This window comes from Myotis brandtii, unplaced genomic scaffold (genome assembly GCF_000412655.1).
Source record: "Myotis brandtii unplaced genomic scaffold, ASM41265v1 scaffold1053, whole genome shotgun sequence".
Classification (NCBI taxonomy): domain Eukaryota; kingdom Metazoa; phylum Chordata; class Mammalia; order Chiroptera; family Vespertilionidae; genus Myotis; species Myotis brandtii.
Genome location: NW_005353549.1, coordinates 291,602 through 307,248, shown reverse-complemented (window position 1 = coordinate 307,248; position 15,647 = coordinate 291,602). Strand labels below are relative to the sequence as shown.

Here is a 15,647-nt window from a genome sequence, read left to right as displayed (position 1 = left end):
TATGAAATGCAAGACTAATTGTGCTTTACAGAGGAACTTGTTAATACAGCAACCCCAAGCAGAAATAATAAGCTTAATATACTAGGTGGAGACAACAGTTTTAATGTTAGCATGCAACAATATTATGTTGAAGCTTTATTTGTAAACTTTTAACCTCAAGATACATTCCTTTTGTATACTAGAGGAGTTAGAACTGCCATCTTTTTAAAAAAATTTTACTTATTGATGAGAGAGAACAATTTTTTGCTCCATATATTTATGCATTCATTGGTTGATTCTTGTATGTGCCCCACAATGTTGGCATTTCGGGACAGTGCTCTAACCAACTGAGCTACCCGGCCAGGGCCGCCATCTTCTTTTATGGCAAATACCTCTTCCTTCTAAAGTTGAACAGTATCACCTAGGTAACACATCAGTGTTTCCATGTTGAATTGTAAGTATTTCTTACAATTTGAATTGTTAGTAAATTCTTACAATTTACTAACATACGTACATGAAATCCATATCAATGGGCATTTATAACAAGCAAAACAAAAACACTTCTGATCTAATTTTCATCTTTCACCTGTCTTCTATTATTCATAGGTTTTCGTGTTATTATTACACTTTTGCTTTCCTTTTCGTCTAATTGGTCTTTAGTTCTGCCATCTGCTCTGCTCTAGCAGGATAAACTAACTCTATGTTGTCACATTTTACTTAACAAAAGCATGGCTTGCAATCACTGAAAACTCTAGAAACCAAAAGTTGCAAAAATAAAGATAAACAGTAATTTAACTAAGTTTTATTCAGGCAGTGACTGGTCTCAGGATCTCAATGATGTAATATGAACTGAAAGAAACTTTCTACAACCTTCGAAGCAGTGAAGATTATCCTAAGAAATCTTCAATGGCAATCAATAAATTCTAAATTCTCCATAAGAAAAAAGAGGATAGTTAACATGTGAGAAGTTAACATTAAGGGCTTGCTTGCCATAGGCCCAGGATTGTGCTAAGCACTTTATACTAGTTCACTTAATCTTTTTGAAATAAGCTCTATTATATATATACTAGAGGCCCGGATCACAAAATTTGTGCACTCGGGGGAGGGGGCCCCTCAGCCCTGATTGCGAGAGGGTGCAGGCCAGGCTGAGGGACCCCACCTGTGCACGATTGGGGCCAAGGAGCCACGAGGGAGGTTGGCCAGCTGGGGAGGGACTGTGGGAGGGCTCCAGGGCGTGTCCAGCCGGTCTCACTCAATCCCGATTGGCCGGACCCCAGCAGCAAGCTAACCTACAGATTGGAGCGTCTGCCCCCTGGAGGTCAGTGCACATCATAGCAAGTGGTTGAGCAGCCTTAGCATATCATTAACATATTACACTTTGATTGGTTGAATGGCTGACCAGCCGACCAGACACTTAGCATATTAGGCTTTTATTATATAGGATTTTTTAGTCCATGAGGAAATCTAGGCTCGAAGCTAGTTTAGTGGACCCAGGATTCCAAGACAGATTTATCTGACATCAAAGTCTATGTTCTTGGCCAGAGCCTAAGAAGAGCTTCAAAAGCATTCCATTAAAAAATATATATATGCCAATATGTGGTGATAGCCAGAGGGAAATGGGGGTGGGAGGTTGGCAAAGGGGCAGGGGATGGGGACAAAGACTTTGCTTGGGGTGGTGAGCACATGATGCAGTGTGCAGATAATGTTTCCTTGAGTTGTACACTTATAAAACCTGTATGATTTTGTGAACCAATGTCACCCCAATAAATTCAATTAAAAATGACTTTCCTGGATCATAAAAATACAAAATAAAAGATATTTTGACATAATCTGAATCTTCTCTTTAACACACCTTCAATCCTTTATTAAAATCATCACTCTGGAAAAAAGGCAACCATGTTTGATACATTTGTTGCTTAGTGTAAAAAGAAAGACAAAAATTCTTTTTAGTTGAAATTCTCTAAGTATGGCCTGAAAGTTATTCTGGAAGTAAACAAAGAGAAGTTTCCTTCAAATATCTGAAGGACTGCAATTAAAAATTAATTATATTAGGCCTCATATAAAAGGTAAATAATTTGTGTTTTTGCCTCTTTGACAAAACTAGTGTAAAGTTACTCAAAGGCTAATTGCAGAAACTTAATTAACATCATTTGTTGTCTATAACCTAGGACTACTAAAGTTAAAAATAACAATAAAAATAAACTTTATTTCAGACTAATTGGCTAATTGAAATAAATATTTGAAAACTTAATTGTACCAGGCAGTAAACTGTAAAAAAAAAAATTTAAAAAAAAGAAAGAAAAAAAATAAAATAAAATCATCACTCTGCTTTGCACACAATTAGCATTCAGGGAGTAGGTGTGAGTATTCATTAGAATTCTTCCAATATATAATTGTTCTATTGAAAAATGGGGAAGGGGAAGGAGGGTGGGAATTCTAAAAATATACAAAAAGAAAACATATTCACTCACAAGCCTGTTGACATGAGGCTAAGAAGTAATAAAATAGATTCCCATTTCCTCTTTCAAAACACAAGGGTAAACGGGAGCATAATTAGCCACTCAAAGGTGGGCTGTGACCTCTTTCCAAAGAGTACAGTATGAAGAGGAGGAAGAGGGGGGGAAAGTAGCTTTAGAATGGAGAAAATGACACTATCTCAGCCAGGTGATCAAGGTCAGTATCAACAGGCCATGGCCTTCATAATGATGCGATGGAAATGGCACTTCACTTATGTGGTCTTCCTCCCCAAAACTCGTTAATCACAGTCTAATCATAAAACTCAACAACCCTGCCATGTGGCTCAGTTGTCTCGATATCCCAAGGTTGTAGATTCGATCCTCAGTCAGGGCAAATATAAGAATCAACCAAAAATGTATAAATAATTGGAACAACAAATCAATGTTTCTCTCTCAGATCAATCAATAAAAAATTTTTTAAGTCATTATAAAAACACAAGATAAATTCCAAAGGAGGAACGTTCTGTAAAACATGTAAACTGAACTCCTCAATACTGTCATCAAAAACAAGTCTGAGAAACCATCACAGCCAAGAGGAACCCAAGGAGACCTAACAACTAATAGTAATGTGGCATCCTGGACCAGAAAAAAGACATCAGATAAAAACTTTAAAATCTTTATTGAAAAAGTGGGTCAATATTGGCTCCTTAACTGTAACAAATGTACCATACTAATGTAAGATGTTAACAGGGGAAGCTGGGTGCAAGGTATATGGGAACTTCTGTACTGTCTTCCCAATTTTTTCTGCAGCTCTGTTCTAAAAAACAAAATCCATTAAAAAAAAAATCAAGTATAATGTAAAGTGGCAGAACAGAAAAAAGCTTGGAGTTCTCTGGGACACACATACTCTTGCTTCTTTTACCCAGCACAGTGGAAAAGATGGAGATTTTGTACCACTAGACTTCAAAATTCACTTAAGAGAAGTAGTGGTCACATTTGATCAGATTGAATAAAATACAATCTGAGGTATTCATTACCTACACTCTGAAAATAAAGGATGAATATTAAAAATTATATTGCCTTCCAAACATACTTTCAAAAGAACCATTTGCCATTGCTAGAGTAGGTCATAGCCTCTCAAAATGGCAAAGAACCTTAGATGCATTCTACACCAATGTCCTGGAATTTACTAAGTGCACTAACTACAAAGGAAATGGTCTGTTCAGTATCATTCTACCAGTTAGATGGAAGTCTGGTCTTTCTACTGCTGAATTTAAGCTCTTTCCTGACACAGTATAATTCCACTCTGGTTATGAGGTGTCAGAAATATCCTTTTTAAAAAATATATGTTTTTTAATCCTCACCTGAGGATGAGAGAGAGAAACATCAATGTGAAAGAGAAACAGCAATCGGCTGCCTCCCTGACTGGCCCCGACAGGGATTGAACCTGCAACTCTTTGGTGCAGGAGATGGTGCTCCAACTAACTGAGCCATCCAGCTAGGGCTCCCATATTTTAAAATGGCACTTGAATATCTAAATATCTAAGTGTATTATATGTATTCTTTGGAAGTGGGATAGCAGAAAGGAATGCGGAACCCACCAGTGTTACAAACTCTCTGCATCCATTTTCCTTGCATACTAAGTTTTACAGAAACAATTTATATTTAGTACCAATGTTGTACAGGTTAACAAATTATAGGTAGACAAACTGAATTTAGTTCACTATTTATAAACTATTTAAACTGTCACTACTAGGTGATATATAGGCGAGTTCTGCTTCTCTCCATTGCACGAAGAGGACTGGGGAAAGACTACATGTACATCAAGATTATGCAATGGTAAGTACAGTGATTTGAAAGCAAACAAGCTTGAATTCGTCAGTTAAGTACTATATCTAGTACCCCTAATCAAGATAAAGCCAAGTCAGTAAGAAGTATGATCTCAAATACAAGTGTACTGATGACATACAAACCCTCCCATTCGCTGATCAGTAAAAAGGAGGCTTCTGATGATACTGCAATGTAGGACACTTGGGGTGGTTCCAGAAAACTCTGCCTTGGTCACAGGCCAACAGTGTTGTATGCTTCCAGCAGGTATTGACATCACAAACCTGAACTCTGGTTTTCCCCCATCAGAACAAGTACCTTAGATAACCCTGAAATGATAAATGTATCATCCAGAGTCACCATAATCCTACCGACATAAGCTCTATCTACCCAAAGGATAATGTACAGATCATTAGAAAAGCATTCCTTGGTACCAAGAATGGAGGATCAAGGTTCTTAGCTGGTGACACTACTTCCTCCTCTTACATGAACATAAACAGGCCTCTTTCTCTTTTCCTCTAAGTTTCGTCATGGTATTCAATAAAATCACTTAAATGGGCAATGATTAGGATAAATGGTTAACCTCCCTTTCTGATTCTCCCACTTAATTGGGCAATGATTAGGATAAATGGTTAACCTCCCTTTCTCTGATTCTCCCACTTAAGTGCCCAGCTAAAATGAGTGCTATAATCTCTCTGTGCTTGAAAGATCTGTCAATCAGGAAACCCAGGACAGTGTCGACAACAATGTTGTGTTTCCCAGCAGACAGTACATATTTATAAAGATAAAAGGAAAGAACACAGATACGAGTGAACAATTTTTATTGAAACCCTCAAAGATTAAAGAGGACCAAATGGTGAGTTTGGGTACCATAACAGAAAAGCTCACCTATCTGTACCATCATTCACGGGAATGAACAAACCCAAACATGACAAAATTCAAATTCTCATGTAATTGCTACAAGTGAATATAAATGAACTAATAATCATTTTATCATAACCTTTCTGTAATCATACGAAAAAGGGAATTTACATGGCATAACAAAAGATATGCAAAACTTAATGAAAACACAATTCTCTTAAATGTCTCAAACTTTTTATAGGATGCAGAAAGCACTTGAAATGATTAAATGACTTAAGCTGACTCTTTTTTATTGCAAACCATTTTATCATCAGCTTAACCTCCATGCATGGTATTCAAAAAGAGAACAGCTTTTGAATTAGAAAGATCACAAGTTAAAATGAGGAATTAAGTATTGAAATTATGAAAAGGCTGGGGTTTCTTTTGAAAGGAATCTTCAAGTACCAATAAGTATAGAGACAGAATACTAATTTTGGTTACATTTTCCCCCTTACTGTTAAATATACAAACTATTATACCTTCCAAAATAAAATACTCACTTAAGATAACTTTAATAAGAAACATTCAAACCAAATCTTGGAAAAATATTAAGCAAGAAATTTCCTGGGCATGTCTTAATTTGTGATTATTCAAACATTTGATTATGTGTTTCCTGCTGTGGAGCCCAGGTTCTCTCCTTTTTGGTCGCTACAGTTAAACATTCAGTTAGTTGTGCTATTTAGACAACCTGTGATCATTTCATTTAGAGGGAAAACATTTTGCAATATATTGATAGACCAAGGAGGAAGAGAAAGTAGGTGCTCTGAAGAAATCGTAAAATGGAAAAAATAATTACCGATTGAAAAGATAAAGTTTTTATTTCCAAAGGAATGCTGCACCCATTTCACTTGATATTAGAAATCCAGGTTAAAGGCACTGGGATGTACACCTCACGATGAGCAGACTACTCAATTACATTAGACGTTTCCGAGTCTGCCGTTGCAATCAGCCCGCTTGCTGCGTGTTTCTGTGACACTTCTTACATAAAAACCAAATGTAAATCAAACACTCAATCCATTTATAATGTAACTAGTTTTATAAAAATATTCAGAGTTGCTAATAAAGCACCAGAAAAAGTGAACCTCAGAGTGAGGACTCATATCCTTTCTATGAGGTCTCCCTTTACAGTTCTCTAATAGGACCTCCAGAGTGACTACAGTCATCTTTGACATGTCCTACCTATATAATCTTAGGGATGTAGAACATTGCTGTGGTTACTATACCCAAATGCCAATTTTTATTATAAATAGTTAAGAGACATGTCACAAGATAAGATTTCATGGCTTACTCTTAAAAAGGTAAAATAGGTGCAACTTTCCTTTAAGAAAGTCTTTATTTTGTAATATACCATTAATATTTTAATGTTCCCTTCAGTAAACACTGATATAACTACAATGGGACTACCAAAGACCTGTGAAATAGCTACGATTATCTACAAATACTGTATTTTATTTCACTTGAATACAGCATTTGCACATTTTAAGAAAACATTGTACAAAAAAATTATATAAATGAAAAACTCAAAGAAATATCTGCCACTAAATTTTGAACTGAAGTGATCAAATATGTAAATGTAAATGAAAAGGTTTCTAAACATGATGTAAACATAAATGCAGTAATGCAAAACACCAAGGTATTCAAATCTACTGTATTGCTATTTTCACCCTTATTTCACCCTTATATCTTTCTACATAGCTTTCTCCTTTTGGAACAGTAATATAAGGGGCAGTACATTATCTTAATAACCATATGCCATCAGATCAATTAATACAGATGACACGTTTAATTATACAAAATCAATTTGCTTCAAGACACAAAATTAATGTTGATATGTAACTAATGAAAAAAATAAGATGTTAAAAAGATAACTATAAGAATATCCAGATATATGCTGTATTCCCATTTATATAGATCTGATCAATAAAACATCAACACATTCACTTAGATACTGATTTAATCCATGGATCAAGGCCATATTTTCAAAGTATTTTAAGGATGCCAGGACACTGCAAAAGCTGGAGAAAAGAGTTGAACAGTATATGCTTGCTAAACAAGAACTATGTTTATTTAGCTAGTGAATACCTAGAGTAATAAATGTTTACTTCATGATAGCAATCAGGCTCGCAAACACCCAGAAATAGGAATTAAGGATTTTAAATGTAGTTATAAAGGTCATAAAAAGTCTGATTAGACTGAGGTACATTTACTCAAAATTTTGAGATTCATTAAGTGGTAGCAAACAAAATAATTCCTCAGACAAATGCACATTTTTCAGTTTACATATTATTGGGGGAAGGAGGAAAGAAGAATGTGCATTAACTGGTGAAATCCACCAAGCTGCATATCAATATTCTGTTACACCAAACAATTTAAAGACAAGGAAAATGTTCTAATATAATCTCAGATTATGTTTCATTTGGCTAAAATAGAGCTTAAGGTTGCTTTGCCATATTAAAAGTTTACTACAATAATTCTTCACATAAACATTTAGACTTGAACTCCAGGACTAAATATGGCATGATTATTTTGCTTTTAATCTGTCAAATAGCTAAAAATCGACAATTTAAAAACTACAACAAAGAAATGTTGAAGCAATGTGACTCTTACATCATTGAACCACTTCTAATAGTTAACTGTTAGTATTTAACAAATTCAAAGAGTTAATGAATCTTTGCATTCATTCAGTCTTCTGTGCCTTAGCTAGGATGCATAATTACAAAAGACAGCAGATACTGGTAAAAGCTTCAGGACAGAAAGTGCTTGACGAAGTTACAGTTCTCAAGTGTGTTTGGTGAGAATATAAGGGCAGATGCGCTGATGAAAATCATTACAAGAGTCAATTCTGTGTTAAAAAGTTCAAAGATGTCACCTTATGCAGAAAAAAAAAGCTTTAATAATGTCTTCTTTGACTTATTAGGCATTTCCAGAGTCTACATCATTAGTGTTGTAATTCTAAGAGGACATCTTCATATGGTTATTGTTTGTTTCTATTTCTCTCCTGGAAAAAAACAACAACACACACACACACAAAAAATGTAACAAAATGCCATCATTTATATAAGATTTAAATTAATATAATGTAAACCATTTCCATAAAAAGTTCTTCAAATACTAATTCAAGTAATTAGTTAAAACTGATTTACTATTATCTCTACACACCATAGTGGGATGATCACCACAAATCATTTTTAAGTAAAAACTACAAACATTTATTTCAGGAGAGTAAAGGCCCTCTCCACATCCCTATTTTCCCACAGTATTTTGGTTAAGGTGAAGACATTACAATAATATCTTTCTAGCCCTTTCAAAGAGTTTTTGATAATGAGGTATCAAAGAGACTAAAAGGAGACTGTAGCAATTTCAAAACTATTTGCTCAGGTAGGGTTAATAGAAAAGGAAATTGGAAAAGAGTCCTATTAAATTTTCAGGGTTAATAAAAATACTTTGAATCACAAACTTCCTCGGTATCATATTCTCATGTTCAGTATAACTTTCCACATCAAGAAACATTAACACTGATTAATTTCTTCTTATAAAGCAGAATCCCCTTGAACAAAAGTTAAACTACGTGATGTTTTCATGTTTATTAACCAAATATATTTACCTATAAAACTTCTTTCAATTGAATGCATCAGTGTGTTTGTACCATCTTTGTGTAACTAAGAGGTTCTCAAACTTCAGCAACACCAGAATCACCTGGATGGCTTGTGGAAACACTACTGAGTCCCCAAACTCAGAAGCTGAACAAACCTGTGAGCTTGCAGTTCTAACAAGTTCACAGGAAATCCTAATAGTGCTGGTCCAAGAACCACACTCTAAAAAACACTTGTGTTTAACACATTATAAGACTCTTTGCTTTCACTACTTTCATTTTATTTTTCATGTTCCACAATAAGTAAGAATATACTTTACAAATGGTCAAACTAGTTTACTGTCCTCTGTGACAACATCAGAAAATTAGAGAACTGTAAGTTGTTACCAAATTCATTTAAACATAATCCTAGAACCTGAGTAACAGTATTTAATACAGAAAGCTATTAATTATATGTCCTACTACATAACTACAAATAAACTTATTTCATAGTCACATAAGTATCAGCAAGATATTCTGAAATTAAAAAATAAAACAAACATGAAAAAGATAGAGCTAATTAATCACATCTCAAAAGGATAAGCAAAAACAAAAACCAAACAACATAAAGGAAAAGACACACACACACACACAAAATTGGTACCGTGAAACTTAACCTAACTTTGCAAAGGCCCTAAACATAAATCCAGCCTAAACATAAAGTTTGGTTCTCAGAAGATGAAACAGATTTGTATGAGAAATCTGAAGTCTGCTTTAAATAGCTAGATATAAAACACGGTATTATAGATAAAGCAAGAGGATGTTAACAGCACATTGCTCATTCTTCCCATAAAATATGATTGATCAAAACTAGAGAAATTCATCAACTCCATGAAGAGCCCCAAACTATAAAAACAAAGGCCACACTACTTAAGGAAAAGTTAGACAAAGAGAGGTTTAATTCCAGGGAGATCAGTTATATCAATGAGGATCATGTGTTATTTAAATAAAAGTTAAAGATGCTGTTTCAGTTTGAACTATAATAAACTACACATTCTAAACAAATCAATAAAAAATACATATTATAAAGTAGATGATAATCCATGTACATAACACATAACCGCTAACTCACAGGATAAAGAACTTCAAATAAGACAGAAAAGTGGGAGAGAGTTAGAAAGATCTAGATTAATTAAAGCACAAAATAAGATGGCAGAAATATACATTTCTATCAAGCAATCAAAAAATGTAGATTCATCAATGACAACACAAAATAGCAGCTCAGATTTTAAAAATTTACATCCAGTCACACATGATTTATAAGAAATAACTTTAAAACATAGGAGCACAGGAAAGTTCAAAGTAATAAAAGCAAACTAAATGAAAACTGGTATCACTATATTACCATAAGACAAATGGGCTTTAAGGCAAAAACCATTGTTGGAGATAAAATGATCACTACATACTGAATAAGAAATTTTTTCCTTAAAGCTGTAACAATATTAAACTAAAATGACAACTTTATATATTAAAAGTTGTCAGAATTACAAAGACAGGTTCCTAATTAAAATGAGAATTTAAGCCCTGACCAGTTTGGCTCAGTGGATAGAGAGTCGGCCTGCGGTCTCAAAGGTCCCAGGTTCAATTCCGGTCGAGGGCATGTTCCCTGGTTGAGGGCACATCCCCAGTGGGAGGTGTGCAGGAGGCAGCTGATCGATGTTTCTCTCTCATTGATGTTTCTAACTCTCTATCCCTCTCCCTTTCTCTCTGTAAAAAATCAATAAAATATATATATTTTTTAAAAGTGAACTTTGAAAAAAAAATTGAGAATTTAACATATTTCTCTTAGTAATTGTTAGAGCAGACAAGTTAGTAAAAATAGAGATTAAATATACAGAAAATAGCCAAATAATGACAGAGCACATTGAACAAAGAAAAAAAGTAACAATATGCCAAAGAGTCAGTATCATGCAGATAACATTTTCTGACATAAATTTTAGAAGCAAAACAGATAATCCCAACAAAAAAAAAAACACAACTTACCCACATTTGGAAATTCCAATATGTTAAAAATGTGTAGCAGTAAGTCCCCCAAAGTAGAAGAAATAAAATAAGATTGCAGCAGAAAAAATGAAACCAAAGCAAAAATAAAGAACCATAGAACTACAATTTAAAGCTGGGGGAAGGGGAGGAAGAAATCCAACAATAGGAAAAAAAAAATCTCTGAAAAGAATGATATTTAAAAAAATTAAACATAAATAATATAATGAAGACAGATACAGCTAAAAAATAAAAATACCATTAATGTAAATATGCCAGTATACAGGAAAAGCTAAAGAATTGACAAGCTCCTAAAAATACAATTTACCACAATAAACTCAAGAATAGAAAACCTGAAGAGACTTATAACTAAAGAAGTTTAATCAACAAAAATCTACCCCCCAAAAAAGCCACCAGGCTCATACGGTTTTACAGGTGCATCTGATTGTCCCAGACTTGACAATTAATTCTAAACTTACACCAACTGTTCCAGAAACCAGAAAAGGCCTATTTCCTGATGTATTTTGACATTAGCAATACTTTGATACTAACACTGCCATGAAGAGCATGAGAAAACTAACAGTCCAGTCTCACTTGTCACCAAGGAGCTCTTAAGGGCTATTTTGCTGATTAGAGTGAAGAAGAGTAAAGGTGGCAGCAGGAAGGCCAGTAAGAAGGCTAGCAAAATAATTAGCACTTAGACCAGGGTGAAAGATGCAGTTAGTGAAAAGTGCTTGGATTTGGAATACATTTTTAAATCAGGGACAACAAAACTTACTGAAAGACTGATTAGAAATGGGGTGAGAAAGAGAAGTATCAAGAATGAGTCCAGTAGTCTTGGCCTAAACAACTGGAAGAATAGTAGTGTCCTGTATATGATGGAGGAGGTTTGGGGCAGGCAAAGGAATTAGTTCTATTACATTTAAGATGGCTTATTAGACAACTAAGTGAAGATATCAAGTAGGCAAATGGACACATGAGTCTGAAGGTAAGAGAAAAGGTCCAGGATGTACATACAAATTTGATAGTCCTAAGTATGGTAAATGCCCATCAATAAAACTCAAGTCCTCCTGAAGTCTCAATACCTCTGCTTTAAGACAGGTACATATTACACAGCCAACTTCATAATTACTCCTACTGGTGGAGTTGGGAGGTACCAATGGGAGAAAGGAAACCTGAATTACACAAAAAAAGCCAAGATCCAGTACACCTGGAGAAGGACTAAGCCTCTAGAGATGGTTCAGAAGATGGCACTTCAAATACATACAACTGTTAGCATACAAACTTTCCAAAGTGATTCATAGAACTCAATTTGTACCTTTAATAATGATTGACAACTCAAAAAACAATTTGTGGAGGGATCATTTTTCACTAATAGAGCTAGGCCTCATCCAGGCAAATTGAGATTTGAGAGCTTTTGAGTCCCTGGCACAGGGCTTCTTCTTCATTCAAAACTGAGCAAAGGCACTGGAGACAACACATGATCTGAGATTCAGAAACTGGCCTGTGGAGGTCAACTCCAGAAGGAAGTTTACTTGCCAATCCATGTTTTTTGACAGAGCTTATTAACAGATGAGCAATCAAGAGAAGAGCCAGAAAACAAAATTTTCTTCAGTGCCCTCAGAGGGGCCAACAGCTTGCCTTTAACATTACAGGTAAATAATTTATTTCCTTTAATCAGAGATAGGTTTATCACCATTAGCAATTTCTGTTTTCATTAAGCAGACCTCAGCACAAATGAACCACCATGGAAAAGTAACTGTTTCTAAGAAGCCAAACCACCCAGAAAGAAAATGAGAATAAGTATTCAGAACACAAATACAATAAAATAGAACTGGTGAAAGAGGCAGTGAACACCAAGGAGGTTGGGGGAGGTGTACAAAAAGCTTGCAAGCAGGCACTTGAGATTCAAATGCCACAAAAAACAAACACCCTGGCTTATTAGAAATCTGATTTTCAAATTAAACATTTCAGTAGATGAATTAAATGGGGAAATGGTCACTGCCTCATTTGGGAAGTAGAATACCGAGTGCAAGAATTATCTCAGATTACAGAGCAGGAAAAAAAGCAGGAAATCACAAAGAAAAAATAACTAAAGACTAGATCCAAGCCCTAACCGGTTTGGCTCAGTGGATAGAGCGTCGGCCTGCGGACTGAAGGGTCCCAGGTTCGATTCCAGTCAAGGGCATGTACCTTGGTTGCGGGCACATCCCCAGTAGGGGGTGTGCAGGAGGCAGCTGATTGATGTTTCTCTCTCATCGATGTTTCTAACTCTCTATTCCCTCTCCCTTCTTCTCTGTAAAAAATCAATAAAATATTTTAAAAAAAGACTAGATCCAAGACAAAATGAATATTCTAGAAGTAGGAAAAAGAACAAATGGAAAAGCTAAATAAAAAAAAAAATCACACGAATTCTTTGATGCATGAGGTGGGGCTTAATTTTCCTCCTTTAGAGTGTGAGCTGGACATAATGACTTGATTCAAAGAATAGAGTATGCAAAGGAGAAAAAAGCCATTTACTTAGGAGAATCCTAGCAGACACAACCTGAACCAAGTAATCAAAGTTACTATCACCAGCAATAAGTTATATATGACCAGATAAGGACACACCGCTTATGTGGTATTCTTCCCCAAATCCTATAACCTCAGTCTAATAAGGGAAGACAAGAGAACCTGTCATAGCATGAAGGAGACATGACAAATGCAAAGCTGCTTATCCAAATCTTGAACATTTACATGTTATACAAATGTATGTCAACTATAATTTAAGAAATTTTTTAAATTAAGTCTGTAGTTTAGCATTGTGGTACCGATGTTAATTTCTTAGTTTGGATAAATGTACTATGATTATGTAATATAATCTAAAACTAAATAAAGAACATACAAAAACTCGCTACATTATTTTTGCAACAAAATAATTTAATAAAGTTTTTAAAAACAATTAAAAAGTTAGAAAAATACAAGCCCCACATTATCATATTAAAATTTAAAAGAAAAAGCTGTGCATATTTCAAGAAAAGACAAAGTTTATAGATGAACAAATGATTGGACTTAAAATATATAATAAATTCAATTCTTCAGGATGCCTTACCAGAAATGAAATCTGCATAGGTTGGCTGACAGGAGTGGAAAAATTCATGCTACAGAGCAGAACAAGGACAGTAACAGATGGATAAAACTCCCAGCTGTTCAAAAGCCTGTACATTTGTCCAGAACCATTAAAGTGCTATAATACTGAGACAAGCTTGACATGCATTGTCCCAATAACATGATGGGTCCTTTAGCATTAATAGAGCAAAAGACAAAAAATGTAAAGAAAACAGACCAATTCTGCACCGTAAAATTCAAAATAAAAATTCATCAAGGGAAAGGACAATCAACGACTATGCTTTGGAGGTTCTGCTTTTGGAAGTCAACTCTTCAAACTTAAAACTTATGCTTCCATTTAATTGAGATTGTCACATTCTTGATCCTCCACATGAGCACACAATGATAAAGAACTGCTTTAAGAGAATCTAGTGCCCAAGTGTGCATTTATAAAATAAAGTAGTAATTCAGGTTTGAGAAAACAGATTCAGTCTAATATATAGTATCAACCAAAGATCAAATAACCTCAAAGTGTACTACAAAATGAGAGAGTTAGAAAAGTTCAAGTGGTAAAAAATGGTGAACAGTCATGGTCCAAAATGGTCCAAATGAGAGTAAGATTGTGGTTCTAAGACTTAGGACTAATTCACGTTGAGTTGTGATTTAGTTTCCACAAAATAGTATCACCCAACACACTAAATTATTATTTTTATGTGTAGTCTTATTTTAGTGTTAGAGTTTTCACTTCATTTCATATTTAAGTAATACTATCTTAAAAATAATATTGCAAGAAAAAAGCAAAAAGTACAAAGATCAAAAAGAAGTAAAATGCTCTCCACTTGCAGGTGACATGATTGTTAGGCAGAAAATCTTAAGGATGTTCTATAGGACTACTAGAACTAATAGGTGAATTGAGTGAAGTCACAGGATACAGGACATTTCTATAAACCAACTGGGAAGTAAAACTGAAAAGGCAAGTACAATAACAATAAAAATATAAAATACTTAGTAATAAATTCAGCATGAGACACGATGGCCCTCAACACTGAAAATTATAAAACAGAGAAATTGTATTTGCCTTTCCAGGCAGCCTGAGCTTAAAAAAAAAAAAAAAGACTGGGCTATAGTGGCTTACTGGTAACCTTTCGTATTTATCTGCTGAATGAATAAGGAAACGATTAAAAAAATCTATATATATATACACACACATATATGATATAAACATATGGCGATAAAGGTTGATTGTATGTGTGCTGGAATTCTCAGGGAAAAAAATTAAACTGGGACACGGTGAAAAAAGGCACTCAGAGCCAAAGCAAAGGATCCTTATGCAATTCTATTTTAAAGTCAGATTTTGGACTCTTTACAGCAGTGGTTCTCAATGTGGGGCACACGTCCCCCAGGGGGGCAATATGATTTTTAAGGGGGGCAATTTGAGAAAGAGTTTTAACAGTGAATTTTTTGCAATTCTTATGGTTCTAGGGGCCTCATATACATTATATAAATACTAGAGGCCTGATGCACGAAATTTATGCAAGGGCCTTGGCCCCAGCCCCCGGCCTCTGCCACCTCTGCTCAGCCCACGCCCACCGCAGCTTTGTCCAGAAGGATGGAAGGAAGGACGTCCAGGAGGATGTCAGTCTAATTAGCTTATTATGCATGTATTATTATACTAGAGGCCTGGTGCATAAAAATTTGTGCACTGGGGGGGGGGGGGCCCCCCAGCCTGGCCTGTGCCCTGTCACAGTGCAGGAACCCCGTGATCGATCACCCCAAAGAGGAAGGCC

The 15,647-nt window shown here is 35.1% G+C and overlaps 1 protein-coding gene across 7 annotated transcripts in view; it reads right to left on the bottom strand.

Annotated features, from left to right (window-relative positions):
- Positions 1–5,066: 5,066 nt before the first annotated feature.
- Positions 5,067–15,647, bottom strand: part of YTHDF3 (YTH N(6)-methyladenosine RNA binding protein 3) — a 39,604-nt gene continuing 29,023 nt past the window's right edge. For all 7 annotated transcript variants that reach the window (XM_005856927.2, XM_005856928.2, XM_005856929.2 and 4 more), the window contains one exon: positions 5,067–8,160. Coding sequence is in view for 3 of the 7 variants with exons in the window: in XM_005856928.2 (XP_005856990.1) it covers positions 8,137–8,160 (24 nt within the window). In the remaining 4 variants the exon portion in view is untranslated. The remainder of the gene's footprint in view (positions 8,161–15,647) is intronic.